The 16,883-nt window shown below is 44.9% G+C and overlaps 1 protein-coding gene and 1 long non-coding RNA gene across 2 annotated transcripts in view; one reads left to right on the top strand and one right to left on the bottom strand.

Annotated features, from left to right (window-relative positions):
- The window catches only part of LOC109493342, a 145,986-nt gene extending 140,123 nt beyond the window's left edge, over positions 1-5,863 (bottom strand). Inside the window, exons 1-2 of the long non-coding RNA XR_006587907.1 lie at positions 4,102-5,863; positions 3,337-3,404 (exon numbers count right to left, since the gene is read on the bottom strand). This is a non-coding gene — a long non-coding RNA (uncharacterized LOC109493342). The remainder of the gene's footprint in view (positions 1-3,336; positions 3,405-4,101) is intronic.
- A 269-nt stretch (positions 5,864-6,132) lies between these two features.
- Positions 6,133-14,238, top strand: TGIF1 (TGFB induced factor homeobox 1). Its single transcript, XM_003995036.5, has 4 exons — positions 6,133-6,274; positions 6,386-6,709; positions 12,127-12,353; positions 13,153-14,238. Exons 2-4 carry the CDS (start codon positions 6,694-6,696, stop codon positions 13,726-13,728), a joined length of 819 nt encoding a protein of 272 aa, XP_003995085.1. The 5' UTR covers positions 6,133-6,274; positions 6,386-6,693; the 3' UTR covers positions 13,729-14,238.
- Positions 14,239-16,883: the final 2,645 nt, after the last annotated feature.

Below are 16,883 nucleotides of genomic sequence, written 5' to 3'. Positions count from 1 at the left end.
TCTTTTATTTTACTGAAGGCTTCCTTTATGTCCCTCAGTAGGGTTTTAAAGTTTCCTTCATAAAACTTGCACATATTTCTTGTTAAATTTATTCCTAGATATTTCATCATTTTATTGCTATTATAAATGGGTCCTCCACAGTGTTGGGAAGAGGTAATGGTGATAAAATGGAAACACGTGAATAGATTAACCCTTTTGATGGAAAGGGGAGAAAGGGAATATGTTAAAAACAGATATGATATTCCTGAACTCCTATTCTTACTGCATAAATATGGTACTTATTCCAAACAACATATATATTTTTTAAAAACAGACATGCTGCCTCCCTTCATTATTGTTTCACCTAACCTTGTTCCCTCAACATTAACTCACTCTTTTTAGATGAGCTTTAAAGCTAACCCCAAAACAGACTGCTTCTTAAAAAAGAAGAAAAAAGAACATAAAAATAACCAATACAATAGAATATTTGACACAAGTCATAAATAGGGAAAAAGAAGACATAAAAATGGCCAATAAATACACAAAAATGTGCTTTCTCAAAGAAATGTAAACCTTATAAAAATTAGGTGCCATTTATTTGCCTAGGTGATTGACAAATATGAAATTGATTAATAACATGCAGTGTTAGTGAGGGCATAAAGAAAAGTTTTCTCACATCCCTTTGGTGGGATTTTAAATAGGGAAGATGATTTGGAGGGCTAATTTGGCAATATCTATCAAAATTTTGAATGCACATACCTTTGACCCAGCCATACCACCTCCCAGGAACTCCTACAAAGGGACTCAAGCCCCAAAAGATCTGTACACAAGCTGACATTCTGCTGAGACACAGAAGTTTACAATCAGGAGGAGTTCCTTCGAATTGGATGATGCACATGTTCTCTCAATTGCTAAATATTTCAAATATAATTGGACTACCTTTTTATAGCTTTTATATTTCAAATATAATTTGACTAACCAGTCACAAATTAGAAATTATTTAAATACTCATCACTAAACAAATTGTTACATAAATGAAAAAAACATTGCAGAATATCATTATTGTTTGGATCATTGACCGGGGGTCAGAATGACAGGACAAATTATGTCACTTCCCCAGACTCCAACAACTTCCTCTGTCAGATGGGGTAATAACAAGGAATACGTCTTAAGATTGTTTTCAGTAATAAATAAGACTAAATAGGTGAAGTGCTTGCATATTCCCTGGCATGCTATATATAATAAATGATTGTATTCTTTTTATTAATGATTCTTACAGTCTCAATTTTTTTCTTTTTCCTTCCTTCCTTCCTTGAACTCACTACCCTGAGATCAGGAGTCACATGCTCTACTGACTGAGCCAGCCAGGTGCACCCCCTTAGAGCCTCATTTCCATGCATTATTTTGTTTAATAAATATTTATTGGGTACCTATGATGTGTGAAGCATTGTGCTCAGTGTATGAAGATTTAATAATGAGCATACAGTTTAGTAGGGGAATCAGAGGAAAATAAACAAGTTAATAGTCAAATAAGCAAAATAATTAAAAATTGTGGCTATGCAAGAAACAAAGAAACAGCTGAGCGTAGATCTGTGGTTCTCAACCGGCGGCAATCCCTGCCTCCTCCCTTCCTCCACACCATTTCCATCCCCTCTGGAGGACATCTGGCAATGTCTAGAGATGTTTTTATTTGTCACAACTTGGTGCGGAGGGTGTTACAGGCAAGTGTTGGTTAGCAGCCAGGGATGCTGCTTAACAATGCACAGGACAGCCCCCACAACAAAGAATTATCCAACCCCAAATATTAATAGGGCTGTGGTTGAGAAACCCTGAACTAGATGGTGGGGGTGGGGGGGAACCTAAATTCAGGTCAAGCGGTCACAGAAGACTTCTCTGAGGTGACATTTAAGCCAAATTTTGACTGGTGAAAAGCAGCGAGACTTATGGCAGAGTGGAGTGGGCCCAGCCACAGCGGAGGGGACTTGAAAACAAAAAGTAACAGTGTGCGCACCACACATGTGTGCCTAGGGGAAGTGAAGGGGACAAGTAAGAGAGCTTTCATGTTTCACTTTGTATGGCTTTCTTACTGAATTTTTGAGAATAACTTTTTTTTTTTTAATTTAAAAATGGGGAAAGGGGAAGAAAAGTACAAAAAGCAGGCAGGTTGGAAGACAGCCGCTTGCAAAACTACAGATAGATTTCAGAGAAGAGGGGGATTTTAGAGCCACCCCCCCCCCACCACTACCCCCTCCCCAACCCCATTCAGGAGGCCCTGGTGTGTAATCTGTGGTTAGTCAGTCTCTGCTTTTCACCCCTCCAAAGAATGACAGAGATCACCTGATTTAAAGCCAAATAATCTATGTCCAACACTTGGTTTTATACCTTTCAGTTCTGTTATATTGTTACTTGACTTTAAGGGGTAAAAAATAACCCACTTAGAGTTCACGTATTAAACGAGATAATTTAAATAAGTGTTCTGGGGTACCTGGGTGGCTCAGCCGGTTGAGTGTCCCATTCTTGGTTTCGGTTCAGGTCTTGATCTAGCAGTTCATGAGTTCGAGCCCCACATCAGGCTCTGTGCTGACAGTGCAGAGCCTGCTTGAGATTCTCTCTCTCCCTCTCTCTCTCTCTGTCCCTCCCCAGCTCGCTCTCTCTCTCTCAAAAAAATAAACTTAAAAAAAATACTGTTTCATAAACTGGAAAGCACAATACAGATCCATGCTGTTGAGAATAAAGGGGGGGGGGGGAAAGCTGTGTTCCACAAATAATCTTTTTGCTCTGCCCCCTCGATTCCAAACCCCCTGTAGGTAGTGAGCAATGAGGACTGGACTAGAGAGGGGAAAAGACTGAGAAAGGAAGTGCCCAGGAGAAAAGTGATTACAAACAAAAGTAGTAGCACAGTTTTACATTATTCATGTAACTGAGGCGAGGAGAGAAATCCTGATAGATAAAATCACCACAAGATGGTTGTAACCCAGGCCCTTGAAAAGACAATGGCCAACTTCTCCCTAAGCAGCCCAAGACCCTCTGACCTGAGATGTGAAAAGATGATTATAGCGTGGTGTTTGGAGCCCTGCAGTGTGCATACTTCATAAAAGTATCTGCTCCCCAGAGACTAGAAGCAAAAGGGGTCCAGCAACTGTGAGACGCCATTCTTGCTGGAGGGAAACTGTGCTCCATCAATGGCTGTTCAGTAGATGAATGAAGTAAATACTTCTCTGATAGCTTGATAGACCTCGTATGGATATAAAAATTAACTGCACACATTGACACACTTTCCTGGCTTATTTACCTTTCTAAGTTTCTGAGTTTTTGCCTTTGAAGGGTTTGCAGGCTGTGAAGAGTAACTTAACTTACACAACTCTGTGTCTTTCCTTGGCCTTGAGGCAGCTTCAAAAGATGACACCAAATGGAACTATGTGTGCCTGGAGGGAAAAAAATAAATAATGGTGAAAAATGTTTATCGGCAGCCTTCTCCAGCACGAAAGCACTTTCTCACTTTTACTCACATAATTTTCCAATTTAACATGAATATGAATTCAGCAAATAATAGGCAGCAAAAGCGAATCCATATCATTTCTTTTAGCACTGAAAAGAAACTCAAAAGTCATTGGAACAGTTTTATGGAGAGGCCCTGCCTGGGACATAAAGGGACTGACAGAGCCAGAATTGAAACTTGTTTTTCCACCTTGAGAAAAGCAAATAAACAAAAAATATCCTAAGCAATTGCTGGTTTTTCCGAGCCCACTTTTTTGGGCTGTTTTTCTTGCCTGTGTTATGCAGACTCCAGGCACTTTCTTCCCAGAATGCAACAACAATCCAAAGCCCCAAACAAGTTTGAGACAGGCCATGGGGGTGGGGTTGGGGGTGGGGATGGAGGTCGGAGAATCCACTGGAGAGCCCTCACACGGAATGGTGCCCGTGTTCCTCTTGGGAGCATCTCTCCAGATTTAGTAACAGTTTTGATAGGATTCGTTCGAGCAAAAGGTGAGCATTGGCGGGATCAAGCCGGACCTCCAGCAAGAGAGTTTAAAGTTCGGCTTTTTTTTCCTCTTCGCAATTTGAAAGAGGCTTTTAATTCTCCCCGCCCCTCCCCCTCCCCCTGTAAAGTCTGCTTTCTACCTATAAAGTCGCTTCAACTCTCGGTTTCCATCCCGGTTGCCTGAGAATCGCAGTAATTAGCCAAGTTCACTTCGACGAGGAAAAAGATACCTTTGTGCACCTAATGAGAGCCACCGCGTGGCCAAGGATAAGCACGCAGACGGAAACATTTTTGTGCCGGGCTTCTGTAAGCGGGCAGGGGGAGGGTTAAGCCGACCCGAAGGCGTGTTTTGTTGAGTGGCTTCGAAAGCCGCCGAGGCAGCCGAAGCAGCTTTCGAAGTTAGCAAACAAAGCGTCTCCCAGTAACCGCCCGCTTCCAGACGAGGCTCCTGCCACTCAGACCGCGGAGTCGCAGCGTCGGCCGGCCCCCGACTCCTCCTCCCTGCGTCTCTCCTCCCTCCTCTCCAGTTCACCAACGGATCCGAGCCACCAATCCCAGCAACAAACAATCCTTCAAATGCTAGGACGCCGCGGCCCTCTAACGGGCGGCCTCCCGCTCGCTCCCCGCCCCACATCTGTCCCGCACTCGGGCGCAGCAGCTGATTCATCTCCAGCCAGGCCCAGGGAAGGAACTGCGCTCCAGCAAGTTGCAGACTAGCTTCCAGGCTGGTGGTTTCCCTAGGACCATGTTTCCCCCCCTCTGCCGTTTTAGATGTGTGTTCTCATAGGTGCCGAGCAGTCGGCAAACCACAGAAGAAAAAAAAAGTCATAAGGTTGCTGCCTTCTTAGAATGACGCTTTTTTCCTTGTTTATTCATTTTAAGTCCTGTAATTGGTAAAACCACCCAAGCTTTGTAAACTCTGGCCTTAATTCACTCTCGAGGCGGGGGTGTCTTTTTTTTGGGAGGGCGAGTGGGTGGGAGGCTGGCTTTAATTTTCAGTGTGATCCTGAAACAGAGGCTCCAAAGTCTAGTTAGTCATCGTTTGGCCGCCTCAGCCCTTCTCGGGTTTAACCTTATTTCCACGGAGCTTTTCCTGCCGGCTTCTCCATCGAGGTTACAAAACAAAAACAGCACAGAGCCGAAACTGGAGGCAGACTCAGGCGCTGACGTCTCTACTAGGTTTATTTACGGTTTGGGTTTTTTTTTTTTTTTTTTTAAGTGATGGGGAAAGTCTTAGAGAGGCATGCGACAGTTCGTTTACTTCAAAACAACGGGACATACACGCGAAAACTAGACCCAGTGGAGAGGGCGGGGAGGGGGCAGGCGTTTCTTGAAATCAGCCAAACAGCATCTGGTCTTTTAAAAGGGTAATCTCATCAAGGAACTCCTGTTGGAGTCCTAACTCTCAACCAAAATAAACTAACAGGAACATGTGTTTGCTCAATGGCTAGTTTCTGTTTGAAATTACCCGAGGGGAGAAAGGGTCCCCTAACAGGGTTTAAGTCCTAAAAGTAGACTGTTTACCGAAACATATGAGCAGCCCCAGTGTGGTCGCCCCCTTCCCTTAAAGGCGGCACTGCCGGGGTCGGAGGGTGGGGGTTTCAGGCCGATTTGCAGCCAGGCGGGCGCGCGCCCGGGCAGTCCCCAGGCTGAGACTTTTAAAGAGCATGTGAGCATGACAAGTGTCTGTCCGCAACGTGTTAGATTTTGAAACTGCCTTGCAATCCATTCCGGAACTCGCAGCTTTAGCCCGGGGTAACAGACATTCGCCTGGGGTGTCTGTGTCTCACTCTCCTCCCCCACCCCGCCGTCGCTGTTGGAGGAAGAGCCCCGGGAGGAGCAGGGTGCGACGCGCCGCGCCCGCGTGTCAATGGCAGCCGCGCATTCTGGAAGAAGTTGGTTCTTGTCCTGAATACTTTTCCTACGGTGCCCCGCCCTTGAATCAGAAGCAGCTGTCTTCTCCTTGCGGCTAGAGAGGGACGGTGGAGTTTGGGGCAGCTGTCAAAAACGAGAGGGAAGCCTTTTCTTCCCTAGGGTGGAGGAGGGGGCAGCATTTTTCCATCTGTTGCAATTTCCTAACCAAACGCACCCTCGCCAGCCCAAGGAAGAAAGGCCCAAAGGAGAAACCCGGGCATTAGGCTGGTGCAGCCGCCGCCGCCGAGCGAGGGATGCGGGCGGCGTGCGCGCGGCAGGGAGGAAGGATCGGGTTTCTGGGCTCAGCAGCCCCCACGAGGGACGGGTGACAGCGGCTAGCCAGGCGCGGAGTGAGGCAGCGCGGCCGGGGCGCTCGGTGCCGGCCTCCCTGCCTGGAAGGTGCGGGGGAGGGGCGGAGGAGCAGCGGGGCGGGCGGGGGACGGGGCGGGCGGCTGGGGGCGGAGGCAGGACCTCCTGTACCTTCCCTCTTTGCCTCTCTCACTCTGACAGCGCCGAGGTACGCCGAGCAGGAGCGGGGAACAAAGGAGACGAGTGGGGAGGGGAGCGAGTTGGGCGAAGGAGAGCCCCCGGACGACTGCCAGAAGATCCCGGCAGGAGGAAGCCCAAGTGTCACTTGAATTCCACCCAAGGAGCGAGCGCCTGGGATCCGAGCGCCTTGATTAGCAATAACGGCTGAGTGCGTCCTATAAGTTAGGGGAGAGTCTGCGGGGAAGGAGGACAATCGCTTGCCCCCTCCACCCCCGCTCTTGGCCTCTCGAGACCCCAGCATCGCCTAGCGCTGGAAGGGAAGCTCCAGAATGAAAAGCAAGAAAGGTAAGACTCCACGGGCTGTGCGCGCCACGGGCGCGGGTCCGGGGAAACGTGCTCGCGGGGCCCCGCCAGGCTTGGGGCGAGAGTGACTTGGTGGACTTTTCAGCCCGGGGCTCTCGGGCAGAAACCGCGGCCGTTCTCTTTGTTGAGGCTGCGTCTGAAATGGCAGTTGCTGTTTTCCTTCTAGACACAACACGAGGGGCTGTTGTGGGGAGACGGGCCTCTCCACGCTGCTGGCACGTTGTCAAGAAACACGCTCAGCGCCTTGTTTGTGCGCCTCCAAGTTTCATTGTCTCAGCCGCCACCCCACGCTCCGCGGAGCAGCCGCGTGGCTTCTCGCTGGCTCTTGCGAGCGGGGGTGTGGGCCCAGGTCGGGGGGACCCCCGCCCCGATTCTCCCGGGCTGGACCCGGGGCGGTTGGGACCACCGAGCGGCGGCGCCTTTGTCTGAAAGTTGGGCTCCCGGGCCCCCACTCCCTCCCAGCTGGGCCCCGGCACGATCTTCGCTGGGGATGGGGTGTTTTCACAATCGAAAGAATGCGCCTCTGGCCCCCAAACCGCCCTCGGGTATCGGTAGCTTTGGAAAGCTAGACTTGTAAAAACTCCCAGCCTCTAAAAGTTTTCCCACGATGAATTTGGGGCGAGATGAAGAGTTAGGACTGAGGGCAAACAGCTTAAAGCGGCGTGTGGTCAGAACGAGTCCAAGTGTGACAAGCAGGCTTGGTTGTAAGTGCACAGAGTGAGTCTGTCATTGTTTCCACGAAGCGTCCTGGAAGCGTTACAACTAAAACTTGCCGTCAGTCTGGTTTAAAAACAAAATACACAGAAAGAAAGAAAAAAAAACACCCCACCGCCCCGAAAGGTCAAAGAATGTTAACTCCCCTTTGAAGTTAACTTTTGGGTCCCTGGCTGGGAGGTACCCCGAACGTTCCGTGGTGAGCCAGAGTTGGCTTTTCTGTTGTGATTTATGTGGAGTGGTTCAAAACAGAAGTTAATCGCTCAGGGAAGCCAGCGCGGGGGTGGGTTGGGGGGGGGGGGGGTGCTGCTGCGCATGCCCAGGAGCGTCCCCGAGTTTTTGTAACTCCACATTCTTTCAGACCAGTCCAGCGGATATAGTGAAAACCCAGTATTGTTGATGGGGCGGCCTTCAACCCGGGAGGGTGCCCTCGGCCACGTTTTCATCTTGGTGTTGTGTACCTTTCATGCTGGGCCAGTGGCTTCCCAACGCGCGGAGCTTCCCAACCCGTGCGCTCCCAGCGAGAGTAAAAGCGAAGGTCAAAACCCAGGGCAGTCAGTATTTGGGGGTAGGACACCCAGCGTCCCCTCTCTGGGGGACAGTGAGAACGTGGGGGCTTAGAGGCTCGGACGTTTAACCGGGCTCGGTGAGAAACGCGTGCGGGGAGCGCCCAAAGTGGTGTCTGGAAGGCTGTGTCACCTCAACAAGGACTGACGGGTCTAGATCCCTATTGGAAGGCGTTCTCCCTCTCCCAGTGGAACTGCCGGGAGTCACTTGGGGGTTTTGTTTTGGAAAAGTCGTTCTTGTGAGCCGAAAGCAAAGCTGGGCTTCCGCCGGGGGCGGGCTCCCCCCATTGTTCGGGCTCGGGTGGGGAAAGTATTCAGCAGCCTGGCGGGTCCTCCCCGGGGCGCCCCCTCGGGTACTCTGCCCCGGCGCTCCTCGTCCCCCCACCCCCGGAGCCCCCTTCGGATGCCTCCGGGTCTTCCCCCCTCCCCCGCCCCCCAGCAGAGAAACGAGGCTGGGACTCTCCGGCCGCAGGCTGGGAATATTAAGGGTCAGCGGTCCCGGGGGCGCACGGTCCTGCTCCTGAGCGCCGGCTCTCGGAAACAATGAAAGGTGACGTGTTGGAGGGGAAACTTTGCGACTGGTTCCGAGCTCGTGCGGGGGAGCCGAGACTGCTGAGATTGCCCGGTTTCTTTCCCTTTTTAGGTTTTCCCGGCAAACCCTAGGGGGGGCGGGCAGACCCCTCAGAATGTTGGGGTTCACGGCCGCGCTTCTAAGTTTCTTCTTGTAATCTGAAACTCCTGAAGCCCTCAGGTTGTACAGTTGGAGGGGCCGATTTCAGCTGGGGCTGCGGAACTCGCAAGAACAAAAGCTCCCTGGCTATCCTCCCTCCCGGGCTCCTCCCTCTCCTCTGGTCCTCCTCCGTCCTGCCTCCCCGCCCCCTTCCTAAAACGACCTCGGAGGGGGCCCGCGTTCCCGGTCTGCTCAGCCAGGACCCGGGAAGAAATCTGCCCCGCCTGGCTCGTGGAGTTGGACTGCAGTCTTTTAGAAAAGTCTGTGAAAATCTTTTCAAGTTTTCTTGAAAACAAAAGCACCTTAAACTCCATCGCAGAGCCGGGGATTTCGTCCTGGTTGGTGATAATATTATCTCGTCTTTAGAAAGCTGAGGGTACCAGAAAGATCTTCTCACCCAGCACATAGCTTTAGAACAAGCAAAGGCGATTCCGTGAGGAAAATCCCCGACGTCTTTTTGCACCTAGTTCCTGACAATTTGGAATTCTTGCTTTAGAATTGCTTACTGCTGGCCGGGTCCAGCCCAGCACACCTTGGAGTCTGTGCCTGGGGTGTTAACCACGATTGCTGCGGCATCTCCTGAGATACTCTGATCAGGAAACTTGTTAGGTTAGGTTTCCTTTTTCTAATTGTACGCTTGAACTTTTCCTTCGATTATTCCTATTTGTAGATTCTTCTCTAGCCTCTTCTAGATATTTTTAAAAGTCCAACTTCACAACCACTGTGTCTCTGGCCTTCCCTCGCCACCCCCCACCCCCAGTTCCTAATAAGAAAAGATTGATTTTTAGAGCTGTGGGATCCATAGGCCATCTTGTGGCTTTCTAAACATTTCCTTGTATGTGGATGGAGTAAAAGAGGCTTGTGATCTCCCTCCCCCACCACCACATTTTTTAAAGTGTAAGCAGAGCAGGACCTTTGGAAACAGGCGGTAACCGGGAAACTTTTCAAAAGCTCTGTTACAATAGGAAATGAGTAACGTGGAAAAGTCTTTTTGTTTTTCCAAGCTGAGCCACAATCCGGAGGGAGAGTTTTAATGAAAACAGTCCTGACAGCAGCAAACGTGGTTTGTTGCCGTGAAATATCAGCTGGTGTGGCCAAGGAGCTGAAGTCTTAACTTCCTGTTACTTCAGCTTTTGTGCACATATTGGAAATATTTGTTAAGAGGTCCAGAGGCCTGGCATTCATTTATTTAAATGAACTGAGAACAGAGTAAAGTCGCACTGCAGTTTAGCGTTGCTTAACTGAAACCTGCTTTTGTGTGTCACTAACCTATTCTGAAAGATCAGGCTTCTTGTCAAACTAAACAAGCAGATCAAAGGGCAGGCTTCAGGGTTTTTTTTTGTTTGTTTGTCTCAAACTCTTTGTTATTACCAACTTACAGTTGGGAATTCACCACTGTTCAATGAGCAAATTTTCACACTTTTTCTAGTTTAAAAGCGGGGGAGGGGGATTATAGCCTCCAGAAGAATGTCTGGCTTTTCAGACGTTGAAGAGTTTAAACAAATTGCTTTATTTAAATTTGCCTTAGTCATTCAATTACTTGACACATTTTTAAAAAGTTAGATTGCTTTATTTATCAAAGTAAATGTAAAACAGGAACTCATTTATAATTTCTTAAGGTTTTTTTCTTATTAATAGCTCTTTACCCAAATTTCAATAAAGGGTTTAAAAGTCTCTCATCTTCACAGTGAAAGCAGTTTCAGTTTTAAATGTGCCTCTTTTTTTTTTTTGTAAACTTTTTTTTTTTTTTAAGCAGTTTCTTCTTCTGGGACGGGGAACATCAAATACCCCGCGGTTAAAATTTAGGATTCTTGTGTGTTTTATTGATAGCCGTTTGTTAAGCCTTGAGCTAAAGTGAATTTGCAAGATCATCCTACTCTTTTGTTAGAACTTGCTTTACTTTGTCTTTGGAAGGTTCCTGCGTTTTCTGTGGATACTCCCTCCAGTACGGTCTGCCCCCTGCAGTCCAAAACTAAAAATGTGTCACCAAGTCAGACTCAATTAACTGTGCGCCGGTTCATAAACAAATCTTTGAATGAGTAGCTTTTTGAGTGTTCAAATGCTTTAAAAGGATGGGTTAAAAAAATTTTTTTTAATGCATCAAATGGGTTATCACTATGGGGAACATTGTTTTTATTTTTTATCAGGGCAAACCACTCTTGAGTTTCCTCTACAAAGTCAAGAATGCGTACCTTTCCATTTCGTGTTATTTTAATTTTCTTTATATAGAAATACTGGTATTTCCAAGCATGGTATGCTTTTACATTTTAAAAATTCTAGATTGTTTTCAAAACAGAGTTCTCAGTCATTCAGAATTGCCAGTTGTGGTTTTGAAGTTCAAAATTATGTTTAAATGTTAAGGGCCAGATCTGAATTTTTGTTGACCCCAGTCTATCATATGTGATGCAAATATTCTCTATGGCTTGTGAATTCTTAAAATTTCTGGTAGGATTAAAGTACTTACAAAGGGAGTTTCCTCTGGGGATTACGTATTCCAGTTTCTTTGTCATGTAATAATTTAAGACTGAACTCTACTTATTGGTATCTAGTATTCTAGATTCCGATTAAACTGCCAGTTGAAATTTATAGGGATTTAAAAATGTAATCAGTCTGGGGTATCTTTTGACCTCTTACTCAAGTACTAGTAGTAGAAAAATATTTTTGTGTAACGAAACTGAAAACTTCAGTGATTGGTTGTATTTAGTAAAAGGTTGACCAATGCTGTCCATGAAAAGTAGGTGCCTAAGTTTTGAAGAAATGTAGGTAGCAATGAAAAAGAAATGACCATGGAGTTTGCAGAAAATGTTAAATGTATTTTGCCTTTAGAATACCAACTGGGTTGTGTGTGATTTTTTTTTTTTTTTCCCCTCATAGGCATGGAAAAAATGCATGACTCTGCCTTTTTATTTCAAATCTTCAATGGACGAAGGAGGAAGAATAGCATTTAAAATGTACATTAGGACACTGGGACTGTTTTTCCTAAGTTAGCAATGACCTCAGAGAAGGTGGCTAGACACATTCCATCTGCTCTAACACCTTTCCTGTTTCGTGTGTGACAGACTATTCACTTTGAGCGCAGCTCTGTCTCTGCTGCACTAGACTTTTCTGAGCATCATTCCAAAGGAATGTAAAAAAGTTAAATTCTACAGGAAAGTGCGTATGAAAGGGCATCTAACAATTGGTGGAGAATCTGTAATGTGCTACTAGTCAAATTACGCTTGAGGCTTTGCCATGTGCTCAGAAATTTCCAGACGGAAGACACTGGTCCTGTACTTGGCTCTTGGCAGCTGAGAAAACATGGTTACGCACTCAATGGTCAAGAGATAAGCTTTTGCCGTAGGTGCTCCCCCGAGAAAAGCGGTTGATGGCTGACCTTTGTCCTTTACCAGGTGTTGTGGTAGCGTCCGGCAGTGAGACGGAGGATGATGACAACATGGACATCCCCCTGGACCTTTCTTCTTCTGCTGGTGGAGCCAAGAGAAGGCGCAGAGGCAACCTGCCCAAAGAGTCTGTTCAGATTCTCCGTGATTGGCTGTATGAGCACCGATACAACGCCTATCCCTCGGAGCAAGAAAAAGCATTACTGTCCCAACAAACACACCTGTCTACACTACAGGTAAGGAAAAAAGAACAGGAAGTGTATGCACATGGGTTGTCTCTTTTCCTTTCCAAAGTCATTTTATAGCATTCCTGTATACCAAATCATGAAATGCCTCCCCACTGAAAAAGAAAAAACAAGGAAGGAATATCTTTTTCTTATAAACTTTATAGTGCTGAAAGCTAATAACTGGCTATTTAGAGAAACAGAAACCACTTGACAGTCATCTGTCAAACAACATTTCCTTTAATGCCTAAAAGAGCCTTCTTTTATGCAGCAAACATAAAGAGGAGGTTAAATCTGCCTCTATTGCCCAGGAAACTGGTTTGATATTTAAACAAGGACAGACTTCAGTGAGGTAATTCATGTTATGCCTGTTGACACAGTCATTTGAACTGGGAAAAATCAGTAACTGGGAGGAGTGGCTCTTTTCATACAGGAAAAGTTTTCCTGTAGTTGATTAACTTAAATGCTGGGGCAGTAGGTAATAGGTTAGTTCTGGGGGAGCGTTAAAGGGTAAACTTCTCTCCCTAAAATCATTTTCAGACATTTGAGAATTTTTATCCTTTTCTTCCTCCTGAAAAGGCTTAAGGATGATGAGATGAAAAAGGGAATTTGTATTAGAAAAGGAAGAGGTTTATGGCAGGAAGCAGCTCTCTTTCTTGGCTGAGCTCAAATACCTTGAAGTAACTTTGGAAGTTCCGATTTAAGCCTTTTCACGCCTTCTTTAATGCAAAGAGAGAGATCAATTAGGCATCCCGCAGAAGGTTCTCAGAACACGTTTGCTGAGTGTTAAAGCGTACCTGTATGATTTCAGGTCTGTAACTGGTTCATCAACGCCCGCCGCAGGCTCCTCCCAGACATGCTGAGGAAAGATGGCAAAGATCCAAATCAGTTCACAATTTCCCGCCGTGGGGCCAAGATTTCTGAAGCGAGCTCTGTGGAGTCAGCAATGGGCATCAAAAACTTCATACCAGCTCTAGAGGAGAGCCCGTTTCATTCCTGTTCAGCTGGACCAAACCCAGCCCTGGGGAGACCACTGTCCCCCAAGTCATCATCCCCAGGATCAATATTGGCTCGCCCATCAGTGATTTGTCATACCACTGTGACTGCATTGAAGGACGTGCCTTTCTCTCTCTGCCAGCCAGTTGGTGTGGGACAAAACACAGATATACAGCAGATAGCAGCCAGCAGCTTTACAGACACCTCCCTCATGTACCCAGAGGACACGTGTAAATCTGGACCAAGTACAAATACACAGAGTGGTCTTTTCAACACTCCTCCCCCTACTCCACCGGACCTCAACCAGGATTTTAGCGGATTTCAGCTTCTAGTGGATGTTGCACTCAAACGGGCTGCAGAGATGGAGCTTCAGGCTAAACTTACAGCTTAACCCTTTTTCAAGCAAAACAATTTTCACAAATGTTATGATTGTCGGGGTGATGGCAAGAGATGAACTGCATTATTTTATATATTTTTTTATTAATATTTGCACATGGGATTGCTAAAGTGAAGCTTCCTGTTACTGAGATGTCTTCAATGGAATACAGTCATTCCAAGAACTATAAACTCAAAGCTACTGTAGAAACAAAGGGTTTTCTTTTTTAAATGTTTCTTGGTAGATTATTCATAATGTGAGATGGTTCCCAAGATCATGTGATTTTTCCCTCTCTCTCTCTCTCTCTCTCTCTCTCTTTCCCCCCTTCCCTTTTTTTGTTGGTTTTTTTTTTTCCCCAGACTGTGCAATACTTAGAGAACCTATAGCATCTTCTCATTCCCACGAGGAACAGGATGCCCACATACTGTCTAATTAATAAATCTTCAGTTTTTTTCAAACAAGTATGAATCTAGTTGATTGACACCTTTTTTTCATGATATAATAAAATATTTTCTTTAAAATTTACTGTAATGCAGAGTATTTTATTGAGGAGGCACTTAAAAAGGAATAGGAATGTAGCACCCAATGAGCAGGAAGTTGGGGGTAGGGTGGAGTGTGACTTAGGGGGTGTCACCAGCTCTTTGAAGAGCCGTGGACAACAAGCTAGTATGTATAAACAGGATGTGTGATATTTACTCTTGATAGGAGCTATAAGCAGGCCCTTAAATCTTTACTTAAAACTGAATGACAAATTGAAATGAATCATTCCATCGGTGCTTAGCTAACCACTAAATCCCTTGGTGATCTGTCCTGCATATTTTAGGACATGGCCAGTGTTGAAACAAGGTCTCGAAGCACCTGATTATGGCTTAAGTTTTCAGAAGCAAACAACCCAAGCAGTCCCTCAGCATTCCCCTCTTTCACATTACCCTTTAAATTAATCTTTATTAACTGGTACGGGTAGGTTAGTCTCTACATTCAAATATAGCCTTAATTTGTACTGAAATCACCTTTGAAAACCTAAAGCATTTTTTTAAGTGATTAAAACAGTGGGGTTCTGTCTTCCACGGGATTGTTAGTGTATGAGGTTTGTTTTGTAAGGTCACAGTTGGTGAAAACTGGTGCCATACACAAGCGGAGTTTGTTGGGATAGACAATTACTTACGAGGCCAGGATAGCCAGAAGGGAATTGGTGGTGTTCCTTTCACTTACATGGTTGACCAGAGTTGTCACATGCCACAAAACCATTCTTTGGAGTCATGCTTAGTATGAGGTTTCTTTGTTATTATAGTCATGGACTTTCCAGCCCTGCTCCAGCTATGAATTGTCTAACTTTGAGAGAACGTCACAGCCTCTGTACTGTTGAGAGAAAGTGGAAAAACTTCCAAATTTAAGTTTGTCTAATTTTGTAAACCTATTAAGGAAGTCCCTACTGTAGAAAGAGCTAAACTCAAAGGCTTGTGAGTAGGAAAGAAACACGAATCGGGAAAACTAAGAGGTGTAAAAAAATAAGTGAGCTGAAGGTGTGGTGATGTAGCCTGTGCTGAGCCATCAGTGGGCTGGTGCCAGCTACCTCAGAGTCACAGAAATAGATATAAACCAAAAAAAAAAAAAAAAAAAAAGCAAAGAAAGAAAGGAAGAATAGTAAAGTAAATAAAAGGAAGGTATAAAATAAAAATGAAATGAACAAAGAAAACTAAGACTCATTACCTGCTCTAACAGCTAGATCAAAGGCTGAAATTCTTTGAGTACAGATAAGGGAGACCAGCAAATCCTGAAAGACTTCCCTGGTTAAGATGTTTCATTAATCATACTAGCAGGGAGAGAGAAGGAACCCTGGGAGTGATTTAAAAGAAAAATGTCAAGGGTCAGATGAAGCCCAAAGGTTTACAAAAAAAAAAAAAGGTCCTCCCAAACTGCCTGTTTTATTTGAATTTTTTTTCCCTCTTGAGGTTGATATATATCCTGGTTGATAATAACTGGTGTGTAATAAATGTAAACCATTAAAAAAAACCAAAACAGGTAAATGTAACTGGAATGCCAAGTGTAAAAGGCCACATAACTGTTGAAGCCAAACAGAAACGAATTTTGTGCTTAGTGTTTACATGATCTTTTTTCATTTACTTACTTTTAAGCTATTTGTGTTTTGTGTTTAAGGTGCATCCCTTTTAGATAGGTTACTGTTGAGTTTTGCTTTTTTTAAATCTAGCTAACAATCTCTGCCTTTTACTCGGTGTGTATACTTGATTTATTTTTAATTTTTTGTTTCCTTTTTTAAGTTTTCATTTTAATTCCAGTTAGGTAACATACAGTGTTACATATATTTAATATAATTTTTTTTTTAATTTTTTTTTTCAACGTTTTTTATTTATTTTTAGGACAGAGAGAGACAGAGCATGAACGGGGGAGGGGCAGAGAGAGAGGGAGACACAGAATCGGAAACAGGCTCCAGGCTCCGAGCCATCAGCCCAGAGCCTGACGCGGGGGTCGAACTCACGGACCGCGAGATCGTGACCTGGCTGAAGTCAGACGCTTAACCAACTGCGCCACCCAGGCGCCCCTTTAATATAATTTTTGATATGTTTGGATTTACTTTCCATTTAGGTTTTTTCTCCCTCTGTTTCTCTTTTCCTGCCTTCTTTCAGGTTAATTGAATATTTCTAGTATTTCCTTTTAATTTTTCTATTGGCTTATAAACTATACTCTTTTTTAATGGTTGTTCTGGGGATTACAATATACATCTTTAAATTATCACAATCTATTTAGGGCTTATATTATATACCCTCATATAAAATATTGCACAACAGTATAATTCATTCAGTCCTTTTGTTTTATATGTATATTATAGCTAGATACATAATCTGACAGTAAAATGGTCTAATTTTTGTTTTAAACAAGCCCACGTTTCTTTGAAAATTAAAGGAAAAGGGAATGTGTATAGATTTTTATATTTGTTAAATATTGATCATTTCTGGTGCTCTTCCTGTGAATCCAAAAGACATGTTATCATTTCTCTTCAGCTTAAAGAATTTCCTTGAGAACTGTGCAGGCCTGCTTGTGACAAATTGTCTGTTTTTGTTCATTGAAAATGACTTTTATTTTACTTTCATCTTTGAAGGACAGTTGCACTAAAGATAGAATTCTGGGTTGGTGGTTTTTGCTTTTTGTTT

Source organism: Felis catus, chromosome D3 (genome assembly GCF_018350175.1).
Source record: "Felis catus isolate Fca126 chromosome D3, F.catus_Fca126_mat1.0, whole genome shotgun sequence".
Taxonomy (NCBI): domain Eukaryota; kingdom Metazoa; phylum Chordata; class Mammalia; order Carnivora; family Felidae; genus Felis; species Felis catus.
The sequence above is the reverse complement of the archived record's forward strand: the minus strand, read 5'-3'. Positions and strand labels throughout refer to the sequence as shown.

What these genes read in the sequence shown, in the direction of transcription:
- TGIF1 (XM_003995036.5), top strand. An exon ending in CACACCTGTCTACACTACAG is followed by an intron (nt 12,354 to 13,152) that starts GTAAGGAAAAAA and finishes GTATGATTTCAG; the next exon opens with GTCTGTAACTGGTTCATCAA.